Raw genomic sequence first — 17,709 nt, 5'->3', positions numbered from 1 at the left:
ACTATTCCAGAGACGTGAAAATATACAGCATAAAGAAAAGTGTAAGAGACTCGGCAGCAGATTAGAATAACAGTTATACATTTAATAAATCACCAAATGAATCCAAGAAACGAGCAAACCTGTTCCGACAATTTGAGTTTGTAACTTTAACCTCAGCCAAACCGATTTGCTCAGTTGTAAATAAAACAGCGAAGTAAACATGACCCGACAGACAGAACCTGAGTGAATGAAGTCATGCGTTTAACCACTGAGAGCTAAAACTAAGGTGAGGTTTCAAAGCTGTGTGCCGGTGATTGGACATCAGCCGCTGATGAAGCTGGTTCGTCTATAAAGTGCTCTGTAAGGAAACAAGCTCCAGCAGCTCTGGGAAAACACTATATTTACTTATCTTGTGCAGAAAAATGCGCTGACATTGCTTTATATCGAGCACCGGCTGCCCAGTTACTATCACTAGGTAACGTAGGCGTGTTTCTTGAATTAGCAGCAGGTGTTAAACAGCTGACTGATGAGGAGGAGGATGCATGCAGGTAAACTGAGGGTCTGTTGAGCTGATCGCTGGTTTCGTGAGAAAAATGTCAGCTCGTTCTTTATGCTCCTGAACCTGAGGAGCTTGTTTCTCCAGTCTCAGAACCATCTACTGATGTGGTCCCGACACAGGAGAATCTTGGTCCTCAACGTGAAGAGCTTGATTCTCCTGTCTCAGAACCGCTAGTACTCATCATCAGCGGTGATGCAGTCAGCCTCTCTGACCAGATCATATAGACCAGGGGTAGGCAACTCCAGGCCTCGAGTGCTGGTGTCCTGCAGGTTTTAGATGTATCCTTGAACCAACACAGCTGATTCAAATGGCTAAATTACCTCCTCAACATGTCTTGAAGTTCTCCAGGGGGCTGGTAATGAACTAATCATTTGATTCAGGTGTGTTGACCCAGGGTGAGATCTAAAAGACACCGGCCCTCGAGGCCTGGCGTTGCCTACCCCTGATATAGACAGTGCTTGAAGCAGTTATGACCTTCTTGCCATATTGGCAGAATAAATGACCTGGAAGCTGTTGCACTGTCTGCACCTGTAAACTCCAGGACACGTTTACAAACAATTTTCGTTGTTATTTGCGCTGCAGCTGCAGGTTAGGGTGGAGTTACTGTGTGTGTGTGTTTACAAGTAGTTTTAAACATTGTGATCCACAAAACAGCATAACAGTAAAAGAAGAATTGACTGCGTTACAGTCAGTGCGGGAGCGGCGGCTTTGCTCGTGCGCGATTCATTTGCAGTCTGGACGCACGTGAACATCTCCTGCCCTGATAGCGGCTGGAGGAGGACTATCCTCCGCCTGTGAGCGCTTTGGCACGAGCGATGTGCCCACGGCAGCACCCGCTGCTTGTTGATAGTAAGAGCAACAAGCGCTTTCACGTCAAAAGTCGTCATAAATAAGCCTCCAATAACACCAGAAAAAGTCGCCAGATTTGTCGCTAGTCGCTTTTTAGAAGAAAAAAAAACGACGCTACGGGGGGTTTGAAAACTCTCTAAATATAGCGACAAAATCGCTAAGTTGGCAACACTGTTTTCAGGGTATTTAAAAAAATTCAAAACAAAACAAAACCGTGCATCTCAATGTGTATTCTCTGAGCATGCGCAGAATTACGCACAGCTGTCATGTGATCCTGTGACCGAACAAAGGATCAAAGGCTCAAAGAGCCCTGACGTCAAATTCGCAGCCACGAAAGTCTATAAATAGGGATCAGAAGCAGCAATTTTAAAATCAGTTTGTTCACAGCCTTCAAACGTTCGACCAGAGATACATTTGGAAATATTTCTAAGCCTTTTCAGAGTCACTGTGCACAGGCTCCAACATGCCTCCACGAAAACGCCAACAAACACAAAAAGATTATGCTGCCTGTCCTTTGTGTTCTGGCCGGCCAATCTCTCCAGGAGAAATGACCACGGATGGTGTCTTATCAGTCCAAAGAGCATTATATGAAAGTCAGAAGGAAAAATCTGACCTACATTACAAAATTAAACAAATTGAAGAAGAGAAGCTTCAACTAGAGGAAAAGTGCAGACAACTGGAAGCACGAAATAAAGACCTGGAAGAAAAACAGCAACGCCAGCCTGATATAAAAATGATCAATGAGGGCTCGGGAGTGAAGTTTGATGAAGGACGAGAGAAGATCTTTTCTCGTTTTCTTTCATCAGGAACACAGAGTGCTGAATTAAAAGAAACATCTGCCCAGCTTCAACGAAAGAAAGCTAATATTGAGGAGATACAGTGGGATCTCCAAAACATTGAGAAACAGAATCAGGTGCTTCGAGGAAAGCTCAATGAAGCGGAGAAAACAATTGAAAAAATCCACCAACAGAAGACTGAACAGGAAATACAAATGCAGGACGAACTCAAAGCCACACAGAAATTGTACAACGATCTGAAAGTCAGGTTTGGTAAAACAAAGTGCAAAAATAAAGAGCTTCTTGAAGAAAAAAAGCAACAGGAAGAAGAAAAACGTATTATCCAGGACTTTGAGAGAAGGCATCTAGAATTGCAAGAATTTTGTAATAAAGAATATGACGAAACACTTAAACTGCAAAGAGAAAAGGAAATACAAATGCAGGACAAACTCAAAGCCACACAGAAATTGTACAACGATCTGAAAGTCAGGTTTGGTAAAACAAAGTGCAAAAATAAAGAGCTTCTTGAAGAAAAAAAGCAACAGGAAAAAGAAAAACGTATTCTCCGGGACTTTGAGAGAAGGAATCTAGAATTGCTAGAATTTTGTAATGAAACACCTGAACTGCAAAGAGAAAAGGAAATACTGGAAAAACAATGTTCAAAGATGCAGCGTAGGATTGATGGAATGAAGAGTAAACACTCAGCGGTCATTAAGGAGATGTTGTTGAAGTCCAGTGACTTGAAGAGCCAAATAATTGAAATGCAGGCACAAAAGAAACAACAAGAGAAAATACATGAAGACCTGCAGCGTACGAGTCAAGAAATCCAGAGAAAAAATGAGCTGTTAGAAGAGATGCACAACAAAAAGCAAGAGAGAAATACAGACATGTGCAAGGCAAATCTAATGGAGGAGGCAGCATACAAAGACCTGACAGAAAAGCTTAGAAAAAAAACAAGAAACCTTAAAAAAATGGAGCAAAGATGCCAGCAACTCGAGCAGCAGAATGCAGAAACAAATGATCAATTGAGAACCCTTATCCTGGAGAACGAGCTCATGGAAAAATACCTGAAAAAGAAGAAAAAAGGCTGGTTCTGCCGCTTATTCAGATGATTTAGCCTCGTCCTCCTCCACCTGTGATCCATCTTACTTTTCACCTCTCCTGTCCCCCCTAACACATATTCTCCACCTTCTTCATCTTTTTTCTTTTTTCACCCTCCCACCCAACCAGTCCCAGCATTTGACTGTCCCCTCCTGAGCCTGGTTCTGCTGGAGGTTTTCCTGCCTCGGAACCACCTCCTGATGTGGTCCCGACACAGGAGAATCTTGGTCTTCAACCTGAAGAGCTTGATTGTCCTGTCTCAGAACCATCTCCTGATGTGGCTCCGACTAGTGGTTCATGGCGTCATGGTGCCAAACGCCTACTTAAAATAGGTTTAGGTGTTGCCGCAGTAGGCCTTATTATACCTGCAGCTTACTGGGGCTTTTCAGTACTTAACAATGATTGCCTATTTAACTCTGTCTATGGCCTCCTTGAGCCATATTGCCACCTTGGTGATGGACTAGTTCCCTTTTAAAGACTAGTAATGATGGACTGCTTTTCATCCACAGTCCAGAAAACCATACGTTGTTCATGTTAGACAACGTGAGCAACATTTAGCTAACTTGTGCTCTCATTTTCCTTTTCTTTTGCCTCTCACCCCCCAACCAGTCGCGACAGATGGCTGCCCCTTTCTGAGCCTGGTTCTGTCAAAGGTTTCTTCCTGTTTAAAGGGAGTTTTTCCTTTCCACTGTGCCTAGTGCTTGCTCACAGGGGATCATTTGATTGTTGGGGTTTAATTTGTTAAAAAACATAACAAATTAGGTGAGGGGTTCACATAATAGAGAGCACGACAAAAACTACAAATTTTAAAAAAATTTGTTAGTTGCAAATCAAAATAAAGACAACAATTTCTGAAAAACATCTCTTACGGCTCTGTTTATTTGCTTAAATGAACACTTGTAGTTTTTGTCATAGAAGAATATATACATTGTCTTAAATATCTAATAATTTTAAATTTAGCCCTGCACTCCATGAGATAAACTGAGATGAGATAAACTGTGGCACAGACGGCTGTCGGCCTGGCGAGAGAGAGTTCCTCTTCAACCTCCAGACGGAACCCAGTTTGTTACTCGCAGCATCGCAAAATTAGACACAGCAATTTCTTAGAGTCTGGTTTAAGTCCTGAAATGACATCTCCTTACCTGTCACGGTTCTGGGTCAGTTTGAGCCAGTATTTTGAGTTGTTATGTTTTGGTGTGTTTTTGCATTATGGATTGTTTTCTTATTCTCTTGTGGTGCTTTTGTTGGTTATGATGATGATTATTAATCTATGTTTTAGTTATTCTTGTTTAGGGATTAGTTCTTAGGTTTTGTGTTCTCATGTTTTTTGCTGGTTTAGTTCAGTGTCTAGTCTGTCTCTCTCTGTCCAGTCCGTGTCTTAGTTTAGTGTGTATTGTTTCCTGTTTTATTTTGAAGGATTGTGTTTTATGTCAGTGTGTCCAGCTTCGATCCCCTGACTCGTTAGCGCCAATCTCTCCCAGCTGTGTCTCCCTCCTGTTTTCCATTCCCTGATTACTTCCCTGTGTATATTAGCCCTGTGTTTGCCCTTGCTCAGTGCCGCATCGTACTGTCGGATGTGTGTTTTATACTGTGGTCAATAGTTTCGTGTTCACTACCCTTGTTCAGTTCATGTTTTAATTTCTCCAGCAATAAAGCTGAGGTTTTGAGTTACAATTCTGTGTTTGAGTCCTGCATTTGGATCCTCATGTCCGCCTGCCCGCACACAGAGCCCTCTATTTAAAATCCAACTCTTACCTGGACTCTCCTGCCTTTCTGTCTCTCTTGCTGCCTTGTAACGCACCATCCCCCTTTTGACATTAGATAATGGTAAATCAAACCTGCACTGCAGAGAGGTTGGCATGACAGGAAGTCGAGATGATAACGATAGACCAGCCTTCAAACTAAGACGCGTGATGTATAAAAGTCTTTCTACTGAGTAAAGGACAGTTTGAGTGTCCTGCTGGCACCATGCACTGTCTTCACAAGTTTCTTCTTTGTTTTCTACCATGTCTACAAGGCATCAGTGTGAACATCAAATATACCTGATTTATCTTACGGCTGTAAACGGCACACTAACTTTATCATCTTCTTTTTTTTTTTAATTTACCAGAGTTTTCAACAGGAATTTTTCATGAAACAAAAGCTCCAGACACCTCGATACCCTACATGGGATCAGTTCAGAATAACAAGGGTCAACATGTCTGTGGAGAATTCCTCATCACTGAAGACTTTGTGCTCACTGCTGCACACTGTGACCGGTTGTGAGTTAGATTTCCTGTTCATGAAGTTCATCCAAAAACAAACTTTTTCAAACTTGTGTTTATTGATCAGATCACTCTAAGTTATTGATAAGGCAGATGTTATTTCGAGGGAAAATAAAACACAATTAAGTGCAATAGCATCAAATAAAAATGACCTTTGACTTCTGACAGCCGTTGGTTACAGCAATGCTGACATTAACCTGCTTGTGACGATTGCCTAATGAGAAATAAAGATATCAGTTTAAAATTGTTGACATTTTTAATTCCCTCTCAATGATTACTCACACAGTGACCGCACACACTGATCATCCCAAAGTAAAGATTGAGAGAAAATGAAATCCATGAAGGATACGAAAACACTGAACATGCTAATGACATCATTGAAAGCAGCATCAGTTTCATGTGATGTATTTGTAGAATAATTATATTTTTAAAAGAGTTTTTACATGAAAATGTGTTTCTATTTTTTACTTCATGTTGTGTCTCCAGTTGTGTGTGAACGTTCGATTAGTTCACAGAGTACAAACAATTCAGCCTCCACGTGCTGAAATAAACCTAAAAGAAAATCAAGTGTGTCAGGTGGCTGGATGGGGAAAAACTGAAACTGATGGCGAACCTGTTGATGAGCCGACGGTGGTGGACGTGTCTGTCATTGAACCAAAGGTCTGTAAGAAACACTGGCCTGGTCTTCCTGCCGGTGTTTCCTGTGCAGGTGGATATGGAACAACCAAAGGATTCTGTCAGGTATGTTTTCTGTGATTTCAGTGGAAACTTGTGTTCTGTTGACAAATGTATAAAAAAAAATATATATATATAATCTGACATATTAAAATCCTCACAGGGTGAGGTAATACCAGGATGCTCTGTAGAATCCTGACCACTTTGTCATGGGAATTGATCCGCTGCTGACCGCAAGGCACTGCAGCGGGTGATATAAACAGCCCAATTATTCCACCATTTATACTGCCCTTATCTGTATTTATACATGTAAATGGTAAACGGCAAATGGACTGGTTCTTATAGAGCTACTCTTTCTACTGTTCTTTACACAACTTGTGCATTCACACATTCGCACAAGCACATTTTTCTAGGTGCTTTCTAAGTAACATTCACACACACACTGTGTGAATGTCGGAGATGATCTGCTCTACCACCTGAGCTACAGCCACCCCATGTGTGTTGACAATAAACTGAAATCCTAATCCTAAAATGTGGATCGTGTTTTGGGTCTGCCACTTGAGGATACACAGAAATAAGCCATGCTGAACAGATTTCCACATCTTTTCATCTCATCACAAATGCCTCCAAGATACCTGAAAAGCTTCTGTTTCATTTTATATGGAGAAATAAAAGCTAATATTTAAAAACAGTATTTTGTTTAATGCTAAAAGAATCTGGTGGTTTGGAAGTTTAAAGTTACACGGTTAACTACTGTAAGGAACAAAAAGACACTGTTAGGAACTCTTTCTCCAAACACATCCTTCATTTGATACATTAAATGATGCATGAATTCTACTAATTCTATTCTACTACATCAGTCATGCGTGATAAGCACTGTTGATGATTCACCAGCAGGATCTTTTTACACTGAAATCATGTTGAAGTCAGGACGGTGTGTGGCCACAAAATAAATGATTCATATCAAATGTGTTAAACCTAAAGTAAGAAGCTCATTTTGGAAATGTGAGGGGGGAGAAAGTGGAGACGTTTGACTTCAGATGTTTGGTGTAAAACCAAAGCTCTCAGGAGAATTCTCGAATACTTTAACTCTACATGAGTACAGTAATGGAGTATTTTTACTTTGTTGCATCATTGATTAACATAATTCAACGTTTTAACATAATTTATTTTAAAAGAATTTTGTCTGTGTGCGTGATGCTGTGCTCTGCGTCCTGAAACAATGGAAAACTATCCACATCTCTCATTTTCAGCGTCTCGTTTGATTTTTGATGCAGTACGCTCATTTGGCCACACAGCGGCGCTGCTGACTTGTTAAATAGCTCAGCAGAAACATTTCAAATTTTATTCAGCATTCGTTTCGTGTCTTATTATGAAAACGCCTCATGCGTGACCTCATCAGAAGCTCAAATGCTATTACGGCAGCCATAAGTGACGCCCATATCAGGAGTGACCAGTTTCTGGTCAGGCTCTGGTGTGCTGGATTCAAAAGCCAGCCAGCCCTCATAGAACCCCATGTTAAAAAGTTCAGTTTCTCAGCATCTAGCTAAAGTAAGGGTTTTGTTCTGAATCAACATTAACGTTTAAGAGATGGATGGACTAAAGAATATGGACCATGGAAGAAAATTGAGAACAGTTAAAACATTTATTTTATCTTAAAATATCTGAATAACTGGAGCTGCTTTTATTTGCACTCATTTATCAAAAAAGAGGAAACACATTAGCAGAGGAAAAGTCATTTTCAAAGCATTTTAAACAATGAAAAGTCCTTGTGAAATCTGAGGTAACATACAACTAAACCATCGGAAAATTAAATTGATGACTGCTCACTATACGGCTGAATGTATCAAATGCTTCAATGATAAATAAAAAAAAAAAGACAGAATTTATGAACTCAAGGATAATCATACATATAACAATTACAGCTGTAACCATTAGTACACACATCAAGTTCAAATGATGTCCATTTCAAAGTAATTGCTGGAAAGGACATTGTCGAACCCGGTACAAAATTCAGGATAAGAACTGTAAGTAAATGGCACTTCAAGGGTAGCTCCACAGGTATGAGCAACAGGCCTTCTGTTGAGCCCAGTTTCAGCATTAAAGCACACACAAATTTTGTCAACACAGATCACAGAAGATCCTGTGCAGAAGTGCAGGATTTTTTTCAGCTTTGTTTCATCAGTGTTTTTGACATAACGCTGAAGATGGTTAAAGGTTGTCTGTTCTCCCTGAGACAGTATCAATTTTGTTGTTTCAAATAGCTGCACTACTCTTTTGCCTGTGGCCTTCTTTGTCTCATACAGAGACAACACACTTTCCTTGTCTGACAGTTTCAGCTGCAGACGTGCCATGGGTGTGGAGAAGCAATCCATTATATACTTTGGCTCTTGGAGAATGGCCTTATGAGCCATTGTTTCAATGGCAGGATGCATGTTGTTCTTAGGTGATGGGAAGTGGGAACCCATCCTTGTAAAAAAGGTGAAGCAGGTCCTCTTCATCATTTTCATCCAATGTGCCGTTTAGAACTTTCTCAACAGCTGATCTCTCAACAGGAGGGAGATAGTTGAGAAACGATGTACGGTAATCAGAATGTCTACATCAACTGATGCCTTTGACAGCCTCACAGGAAAGACACCATGATATAATAAGCCTTTCACCCATATCTGCCCAACTGCTTGCCTTTTAGCCTCACAAAAGTCTGGCCTCAGCCTTGGAACTCGTTCAGTTTCACCTTCACACTGTTCCAAAAATTGCTCCCAAAATGCAGTGTAAACCTCCCTTGACACCCCAGCGTCATCAACAGCATTTTCATTTACAAAGTTCAACTTTAAAGTCACATTCATTATGCTACTGTCCATAAATACAGTCAAAAGATCATCAACAACCTTTATCCTGCCAATTGATACACGTAGGGGGCTCTGTGGATCTCCTGAATTTGATGGGGAAAGTTGGTTGCTTGAATCTAAAGGCAAACCTTGTGCGATGATATTCAGTCCATGGTCCTGGGTACAAGAAAAAACATGCACTTTCCATAAGAAATGTAAATCAATTATACAGATTCTAAAATATCAATGTTCTGAATATGTTTGAAATTTATTTGTGCAAGTACTGCAATAATTGACAGCAGACACATTAACCCTTCAAGTTCATGAGACTCTTCTTCAATCTTTTACCTTAGCCTATTAAAAATCATGAATGTTCTTAAAAAGTCTACAAAATATGTCAATAGATTTTAAGACATTGAAAAAAGATACACCTCTTTATTTTCAGCCTACATGTCTCACTTACAAGAGTAAAAGGATGTATTACAGTGGCGTCCACGTTACCATGGTAACGGCACAGCCAGATAACATTATGAAATTTCAAAACATATGTGCACTTAACCAGTTATGTTAATTAACCTGAACATATTTACAAGAGTTAACATTAAAGGCTTGCATATACAACAAGTGTTTTTCAACAAGTTACTCGCCTTCTCAACCCCGGTGTTTTATGCTGTCTTGTTCTTTGACTTACGGAATTTTATACGTACTTTGTCTTGATGCATGTGTATCATGTCCTCTTGTGGGACCTCTCTTGACCGCAGGAAATGTTCTAAATCCTCCTCCATTTCTGCTCCGTACCGTACCGCACCCTTCAACAGAACCGCCATCAAAAAGTAGCAGGATCTTTTGCGGACGCTCGCAAAACTTTTGCGAGATCCCGAGTAACTTTTGCGAGCGCTCGCAAAAGTTCTTCTCATTTTTTTCTCCCATGTCCCTTGCGGGGCTCCGTACTGTACCATACGATTAATATGACCGACCATACAGCAAACATTTGCTTGGCCTGCTAATGTGACGCCTCGACCAAAAATCCTGGCCACGCCCCCTGCAGTGACATCACGTTCCAAAGAATCAAAGGATCAAAGGCTCAAAGAGCGCTGACGTCAAATTCGCAGCCACGAAAGTCTATAAATACCCCCTCTTCACCGTTGCAAACACAGTTTTACTTGGAACATTTTCAGAAACAGCGAGTTGTGTTTAGCAAACCAGAAACCTTTCAGAAAGGGACTATTTTAAAGTTAAATAATTAAGCACACGTATTTTTCTTTCGACACGTTGCATTAAGCTTTTAAAGAAATGTCACGAGAAATAGTCAATAATTCACAGTCTGATTCCGCTGGAATCGCTCTGTCAAACGGACTATGTGGGTTAGTGGAGAGAGAAATATCGGAGCCTAGGGACCTTCAAATGAAAATACAACAACTCCAGTTGGAGTTAAGCACCCTAAAGCGCGAAAAGAAATATTACAAAAAGCATTACTATCGCTTTAAAAATGAGCGTGAACAAATGAGTACAGATGTGCATGACAGGAATGTCCACTTTAGGGAAAGCATGGTTGAGCTTGAAGAAGTGACTCAACAGTCAGATAACATCCAAGCTCTAATTGTTGCAGAGAATAAAAATTTGCAAGCAGAGGTTAGAACCTTTCGGATGATGCTCCATGAATTTCAGGAAAAGGAAGCATCTCTGCTTGAGCAGAACAGCAACATTGTTGCTGAGTTGTCTCAGATTGAAAGGGAGAGAAATGAACAGAAGAAAGAGAACGCAGATCTCAAGGAAGCGTTAGTGAGACTTGAGCACCAAGTGGGAGAAGCTCACCATAAAATATCAAAAAAAGAAGAGATAATAGAAAAACAGAATAGAGAAATAGATCACAAGACTGAACAGATAGTTGAGCTGAAAAAAGAAATCTGTACTCTTCAGCGTCGGGTGAGACAGGCTCTAGATGACAAACAGTCACAGGTGGAATCTCTGGAGGCTAAATTGCAGGAACAGGTTAAAACCGTTCAAATGATGCACTGTGACTTTCAGGAAAAGGAAGAATATCTCCTTAAGGAGAACAGCAGCATTGCTGCTGAGATAAACAAATTAAAAGCAGTGAACACAAATCTCAAGAAACGTTTAGAAAATCTTGAGTATCAAGAAAAGACAACAGAAAGTCTGACACTGCAAATATTTTGGCTGAAAGAAAAAGTCAAAAAGCAAAATTTCAAGATTGTTCATAACGAAGATCTCATAGATGAACTTTATGAACATCTTAAAATGAAAAGAGAAATAATTAATCATCTTAAGGATGAGCTGAGAAGGGAGGAGGAAGAAGAAATATTAGCTGCTGTTCACAACATCACTGGTGAACCTCTGCAGCTGGAGAATCTTGCTCCTGAACCCGAGGAGCTTTTTTTTCCTGCCTTGGAACCACCTCCTGATGTGGTGCCGACACAGGAGAATCTTGCTCCTGAACAGGAGGAGCTTTTTTTTCCTGCCTTGGAACCACCTCCTGATGTGGTGCCGACACAGGAGAATCTTGCTCCCGAACCTGAGGAGCTTGTTTCTCCTGTCTCAGAACCATCTCCTGACGTGGCTCTGACTAGTGGTTCATGGCGTCATGGTGCCAAACGCCTACTTAAAATAGGTTTAGGTGTTGCCGCAGTAGGCCTTATTATATCTGCAGCTTACTGGGGCTTTTCAGTGCTTAACAGTGATTGCCTGTTTAACTCTGTCTATGGCCTCCTTGAGCCATATTGCCACCTTGGTGATGGACTAGTTCCCTTTTAAAGACTAGTAATGATGGACTGCTTTTCATCCACAGTCCAGAAAACCATATGTTGTTCATGTTAGACAACGTGAGCAACATTTAGCTAACTTGTGCTCTCATTTTTCTTTTCTTTTGCCTCTCACCCCCCCAACCAGTCGCGACAGATGGCTGCCCCTTCCTGAGCCTGGTTCTGTCAAAGGTTTCTTCCTGTTTAAAGGGAGTTTTTCCTTTCCACTGTGCCTAGTGCTTGCTCACAGGGGATCATTTGATTGTTGGGGTTTAATTTGTTAAAAAACATAACAAATTAGGTGAGGGGTTCACATAATAGAGAGCACGACAAAAACTACAAATTTTAAAAAAATTTGTTAGTTGCAAATCAAAATAAAGACAACAATTTCTGAAAAACATCTCTTACGGCTCTGTTTATTTGCTTAAATGAACACTTGTATTTTTTGTCATAGAAGAATATATACATTGTCTTAAATATCTAATAATTTTAAATTTAGCCCTGCGCTGCATGAGATAAACTGAGATGAGATAAACTGTGGCACAGACGGCTGTCGGTTGAAGTTCCTCTTCAACCTCCAAACTGAACTCAGTTTGTTACTCGCAGCATCACAAAATTAGACACAGCAATTTCTTAGAGTCTGGTTTAAGTCCAATTTTTGTTTTGCCCATTCTGCAAATTCTGTGCACCGATCTGGGTCATTCTCGTTGAGATGCTCCAGTAGCTGGAGTTTGTAAGGGTGCCATTTGTGAGTAGCTAATGCCACTCTCCAGTGACATGCGGCGAGTGCTACGCTGTGGGCTCTTGCTGAATGAAGCTAGGACAGCCACTGATGTTTCTTCATTAGTGGCAGTTTTCTTGCGTCCACATTTTGGCAAATCCAACACTGAACCAGTTTCACGAAACTTAGCAAGCAGTTTGCTGACTGTATCATGGGAGATGGGTGGTCTCGTAGGGTGTCTTGCATCGAAATCTGCTGCAATCACCCGGTTACTGCGTTCACCAGATATCAACACAATTTCGATCCGCTCCTCACGTGTTAACCTCTTCGACATGTCAATGGCTGTGAACAAAGAGAAACTTGTAAATAACTCATGATAGAATAAAGTTACGTTGAAACCACCCACACCATTGTGACATTACCAATAAGTTTGATGTGTCACATGGCCCTCTTCCTATTGAAAAAACAAAAGTTGTATCCAAGATGGCCGACTTCTAAATGGCCACCATGGTCACCACCCATCTTGAGGAGTTTGCCCCCTCACATATACTAATGTGCCACAAACAGGACTTTAATATCACCAACCATTCCCATTTTATTACAGTGTATCCATATAAATGGCCCACCCTGTACTTTCTTCTTCTCCCCTCTCTCTTGCCCAGCCTCATTAGCGGCACCCCTGGTCTGACAGGGTAACAGCATGTACTAATTTGCTTCCTTTATTATAGAACCTTGTAAACACAACAGGCGCTTCATAGATACAGAGAAAAACCCAACAATCATATGACCCCCTGTGAGCAAGCACTTTGGCGACATTGGGAAGGAAAAACTCCCTTTTAACAGGAAGAAACCTCCGGCAGAACCAGTAGTGTCCTGTCTCTTATCTGTTGAGTTGACACTTAGCAAACAACTAGATTGCATCTCCGCACTCACCCAAAGCACAATATAATACATAATATTAGACAAAAACACAAGCAAGACACTTTCAGTCCCTCCATTTCTTTATCACAGTTTAAACAAAATTATTAAATTTTTTAACAAAACAAAATCCCAGAGAAATCTGGGATTCACAGTCTGGTGCCTGGGTCTTAGTCCATGAGGCCCGGCCGGGCACAGCTTGAAAAAGGGACATGGGCCCATCTTCCTGCAGGTTCACCACCCGGAATTGGGTGTAGCCAGGCGGTGGGCAGTACTGATTCCCGGTTACCAAGACTGGCAATTGGGACATGAAATGTCACCGCTCTGGTGGGGAAGGAGCCTGAGTTAGTGCGTGAGGTTGAGAGGTATCGGCTAGATATAGTTGGGCTCACCTCAACATTAGGCTTAGGCTCTGGAACCAGTCCCCTGGAGAGGGGCTGGACTCTGCCTCACTCTGGAGTTGACCCTGGTGAGAGGCGGCAGGCTGGGGTGGGTGTCTTGGTATCCCCTCGGCTTGCTGCTTGTATGTTTGTGTTTCTCCCGGTGGATGAGAGGGCGGAGGAGGACACCGGAAAGACCTGGCATGCCAAAACTAATAGTGAGGGTGTGCTGGGAATGCTTAGCAGAGGCCCCCTGGTCTGCGAAATCTTGGTTTCATCAGATGATGGCCTCCAGCTCACTTTGGCATGGTTCACAGAGAGTTGGAAGCAGCGGAAATGAGAATCAGCACCTCCGAATCTGAGGCCATGGTCTCTTGCTGGCTGGACGCCTTGGTGTTCCCGTGGACAAGCTGGAGGAGGTGGCTGGGGAGAGGGAGGTGTGGGGCTTCTCTGCTTGGGCTGCTGCCCCTGCAACCCAGCCCCGGATAAGCGGAAGACGGATGGATGGACAATTCACAAAAGCCACTTTTGGTTCCAGACTACAGACCTTACTATTTTCTTTTTTTTTTTAAATTATTATATCAAAAACAAACAGCAACCACAACAATTTGAAGACCATGTATTAGCAAGCACTACAGGCTACAGTGGGAAAGTAAAACTCCCTTTTAACAGGAAGAAACCTCTGGCAGAGCCAGGCTTAGGGAGGGGCACCCAGAGGTTAGTAATTACTATTGGTAAAACATCCTGAGACTAATTATATAGATATATCTGTATCTATATCAAGGTATAGATTTAGATAGATATGTCTCACCAAATAAGTGTCCACTAAGGTTTAAACAATACACCGATTCCCCAAAAGCTCCATGTATGTGTAAAAAAAAAAAAAAAAAAAAAAAAAAGCAAATAATCTACAATGAAAAATAAATTATCAGCACAGATTTTTAAAGTTTGAAATTCAATAGGACACTATTTTTTTTTTTTTTTTTTTTTTTTTTTAAATTGTACTATATGGAATATAATGGCTATAACAGCACAATTAGATGTGGGCTTATCAAACAAGGGGATTTTTAAATGAATATAATTATTATTATTAACAAAAAGTTTATTTCACATTGAGGCACACCAAATTGTTTTGTCCAGCAACTGAGACTTGTTTTTAAATTGGCATTATGTGCAGTGAATTCGAACGGAAGAAATCAAACTAATTTCTGAGCAGTAACCACAACAGCAGTATTAGTATTTTCATACTATTTTAACAAACGTAGTTTCCTTTAAGTAAGTTATTCCGATATTTGTTTGTGTTTTAATTAAAAATTACATTGATTTTATGTTAGTAGTGCTTAATAGTCCTGCCTCTTGAACCCCAAACAATTCAGGTACCCTCACTGGAGAGGGTACCTGACTTCACTGTGGCAGAGATATAAATCCATGTGGTTTCTAGCTGAAGACTTCTACTTCGTCAAGTTGTACTCTCAGGCCTGAGCTCAGGGCTGAACATAGTTACTATCACAGATGCGACCCAAAGTTTTTGGTACCCCTCCCAAACACAATGAAGCAAAGAAATCTCTTAAAGGTGAAACTGAGACCTTGGTTTTGATTTGTGGTGAGATGCATCATTTTAAATATGCTTTACAGTAACAAATTAAAGGAGCTGCGCTCACAACGTGCGTCACAATTTGCCATTTCCTGACCGAATAAAAGGCTTTATATATTTGAAGGACCCCCCTCCACAGTCATTTAAAAGATTTATCAGGCTGACAGCTCAGCCTAGTTACATAAAAGGGAGTTGCTTTGCAAATGTGATACAGTCCCAGTTGAAATTTATTTACCTACATCAACATCGCCCTCTAGTGGGAGAATTGCAAAGAAAGCTATTTTGCAACACTGTGAATATCACTGGATATGATTTTAAATATTAACGAGGTAGAAGCAGAGGCAGGGTTAAAACATTTTACTGTAGTGCTACAGTAGTCAACAGATATGAATGAAAACAGGCAATCATCATGTTTTCATCACATTGTTCCATATGACAAAAAAATCTGGCATGTAGAATCCCACAACATGGCAGCAGTGTAGAAAAGAGGATAGTAATGAAAAGAAAAACAAATTAAGGTTTAAATAACAGCATTCAAAGAGTCGACTTCCTTCTTCTGCTTGTCCGTCATCTCCTGCTGTGCCGATTGGTACTGGTGATGAGGCTCAAATTCAAGGACTAATATACCAGTAAAAAATCAACATCAGACATGGCTTGGTTTAGCGTGGCCATACAGGCGTCCTCGCTCTTGTGTGCTCCATCACACGGACACACACACATACATGCACTCACACAAATACATATACAAAATGACAAACCTACACAAGCCCCGGGAGATCGATTGTCACCCCTGGTCTCTGTCGTCCAAGCTGATTTAGATTAGGAAAATCAAAGTTAATCACACAATAAATACATTCTGAAATCTCTTTTTGAAATAGACGGCCTGACAAATATATACAAACTGATTAAAAGATTTAAAAAAAAGAACAACTCATTACTAAGTGTTTCCATCTAAAACAGTCACTTGAACATGTTGAAGTCCGAGATGCACACACAAACCCCTTCTATTAGGCCAAAGTATTAGTTATGTTTTCCTCTCTCTGTCTTTACTCCCTCCGTTTCATCCTCTCCATGCTTCTTCATGTAACTGATTGTACAAACTAGTGTCATGGTCTAGAGTAATAGGTGTTGTCCTATCATCCCTTCAGTTACTGCACTACAGGCACACAAATATAAAGACACTCAGTTTGGCTCTCGGCCCTGCCTCGTTCCAATTCTCCTTCCTACAAACAGAAGCAGTGCTGCCTGTAAACAAGTACTCTTTGTCCTTTCGGATTATAAATACTGTTTTGGTAAATGCATGATCAATAAAAGACGAGACGGAGTGCATTTTAGTGTACACCGATACAAAACACACAATTGCACTGTGAGAAGAGTTTCCTTCTTCATTTGTATTTCTTCTGGTTGGTTTTTTTGTTTTGTTTTGTGTTTTGTTTTTTTCTTATTTTGGCTTCAGCATTAAGGCCCAAAAATCTGGAGTGTTAGGGAAGAAGAAGTCCAAGTGGTGATCTGCCTGTGCCCAAAGGGTCTATTGTAGGTACAGACAACACGTGTACAGGCACACTCACAGATAAACAGTATTGCAGGGGAATATAAAAGACACTAAGGAATGGTGAAACATCCTCTCTGTCATTTGTTCTTACTAAATCATTCTCAGACTATTCTCAGTCATACATTTCTTCCTTTATTTGAAATCTTCTGAACCGTGCTCGTCCTTCATTCCTCCTCTCCTGTCCAAAGTGCTTGGGTGCCGGTGCTCTTTCAGTCTGGCTACACTAGGGGGTGCCGTTTCTCTCTGCTGATGACTGACAGGCGGTGGCTGTGTTTATTGCTGTAAGGTCCAGGCTCCTTGAAGTGAAAAGAAAGGGACAAAGTTGCCCTCCCAGCACTGATCTGAGGTCCCTGCCCTCCTCTGTTAATTAGAGTTTGTGCTTTTTAGAGGACTCCGATGCCAGATCAGTGCCAGTGGGGAAACTCCTTCCTCGAGGAGCTGGCTCAGGTGAAGACGTAGTTGAGCAGGAGCTGGGAGAGGAGCAGAACGCAGAGGATGAGACACTGACGGCCTGTCAGCGACACGCTGTCGTCTGTTGTCCTCTGACGAGCCATCTGACGACTCAGAGCCACCAGGTTCCTGCAGGAAGACAAGGATCAGGATCAACAACTGTTTGAACGAATTTCAACAGGAATTCATAAAAACAACATGAATCCAAGCCTACATTCCTCAAGATGTCCCAGGGTGACTGAAGTCGGAAATAATACATATTCATTTAATGATTTTTTTTCTTAAACATTTGCTTAACTGTGGT

The 17,709-nt window shown here is 41.1% G+C and overlaps 1 protein-coding gene across 3 annotated transcripts in view; it reads right to left on the bottom strand.

Annotated features, from left to right (window-relative positions):
* Positions 1-15,745: 15,745 nt before the first annotated feature.
* osbpl5 (oxysterol binding protein-like 5) overlaps positions 15,746-17,709 on the bottom strand; it is a 45,708-nt gene continuing 43,744 nt past the window's right edge. For all 3 annotated transcript variants that reach the window (XM_040025210.1, XM_040025212.1, XM_040025211.1), the window contains one exon: positions 15,746-17,534. In XM_040025210.1, coding sequence (XP_039881144.1) covers positions 17,399-17,534 — 136 coding nt within the window. In that variant the 3' untranslated portion in view covers positions 15,746-17,398. The remainder of the gene's footprint in view (positions 17,535-17,709) is intronic.

The sequence above is a fragment of the Simochromis diagramma genome, unplaced genomic scaffold (genome assembly GCF_900408965.1).
Source record: "Simochromis diagramma unplaced genomic scaffold, fSimDia1.1 OVJJ01000293.1, whole genome shotgun sequence".
Taxonomy (NCBI): domain Eukaryota; kingdom Metazoa; phylum Chordata; class Actinopteri; order Cichliformes; family Cichlidae; genus Simochromis; species Simochromis diagramma.
Note: the sequence above shows the minus strand (reverse complement) of the source record. Positions and strands in the feature narration are given on the sequence as shown.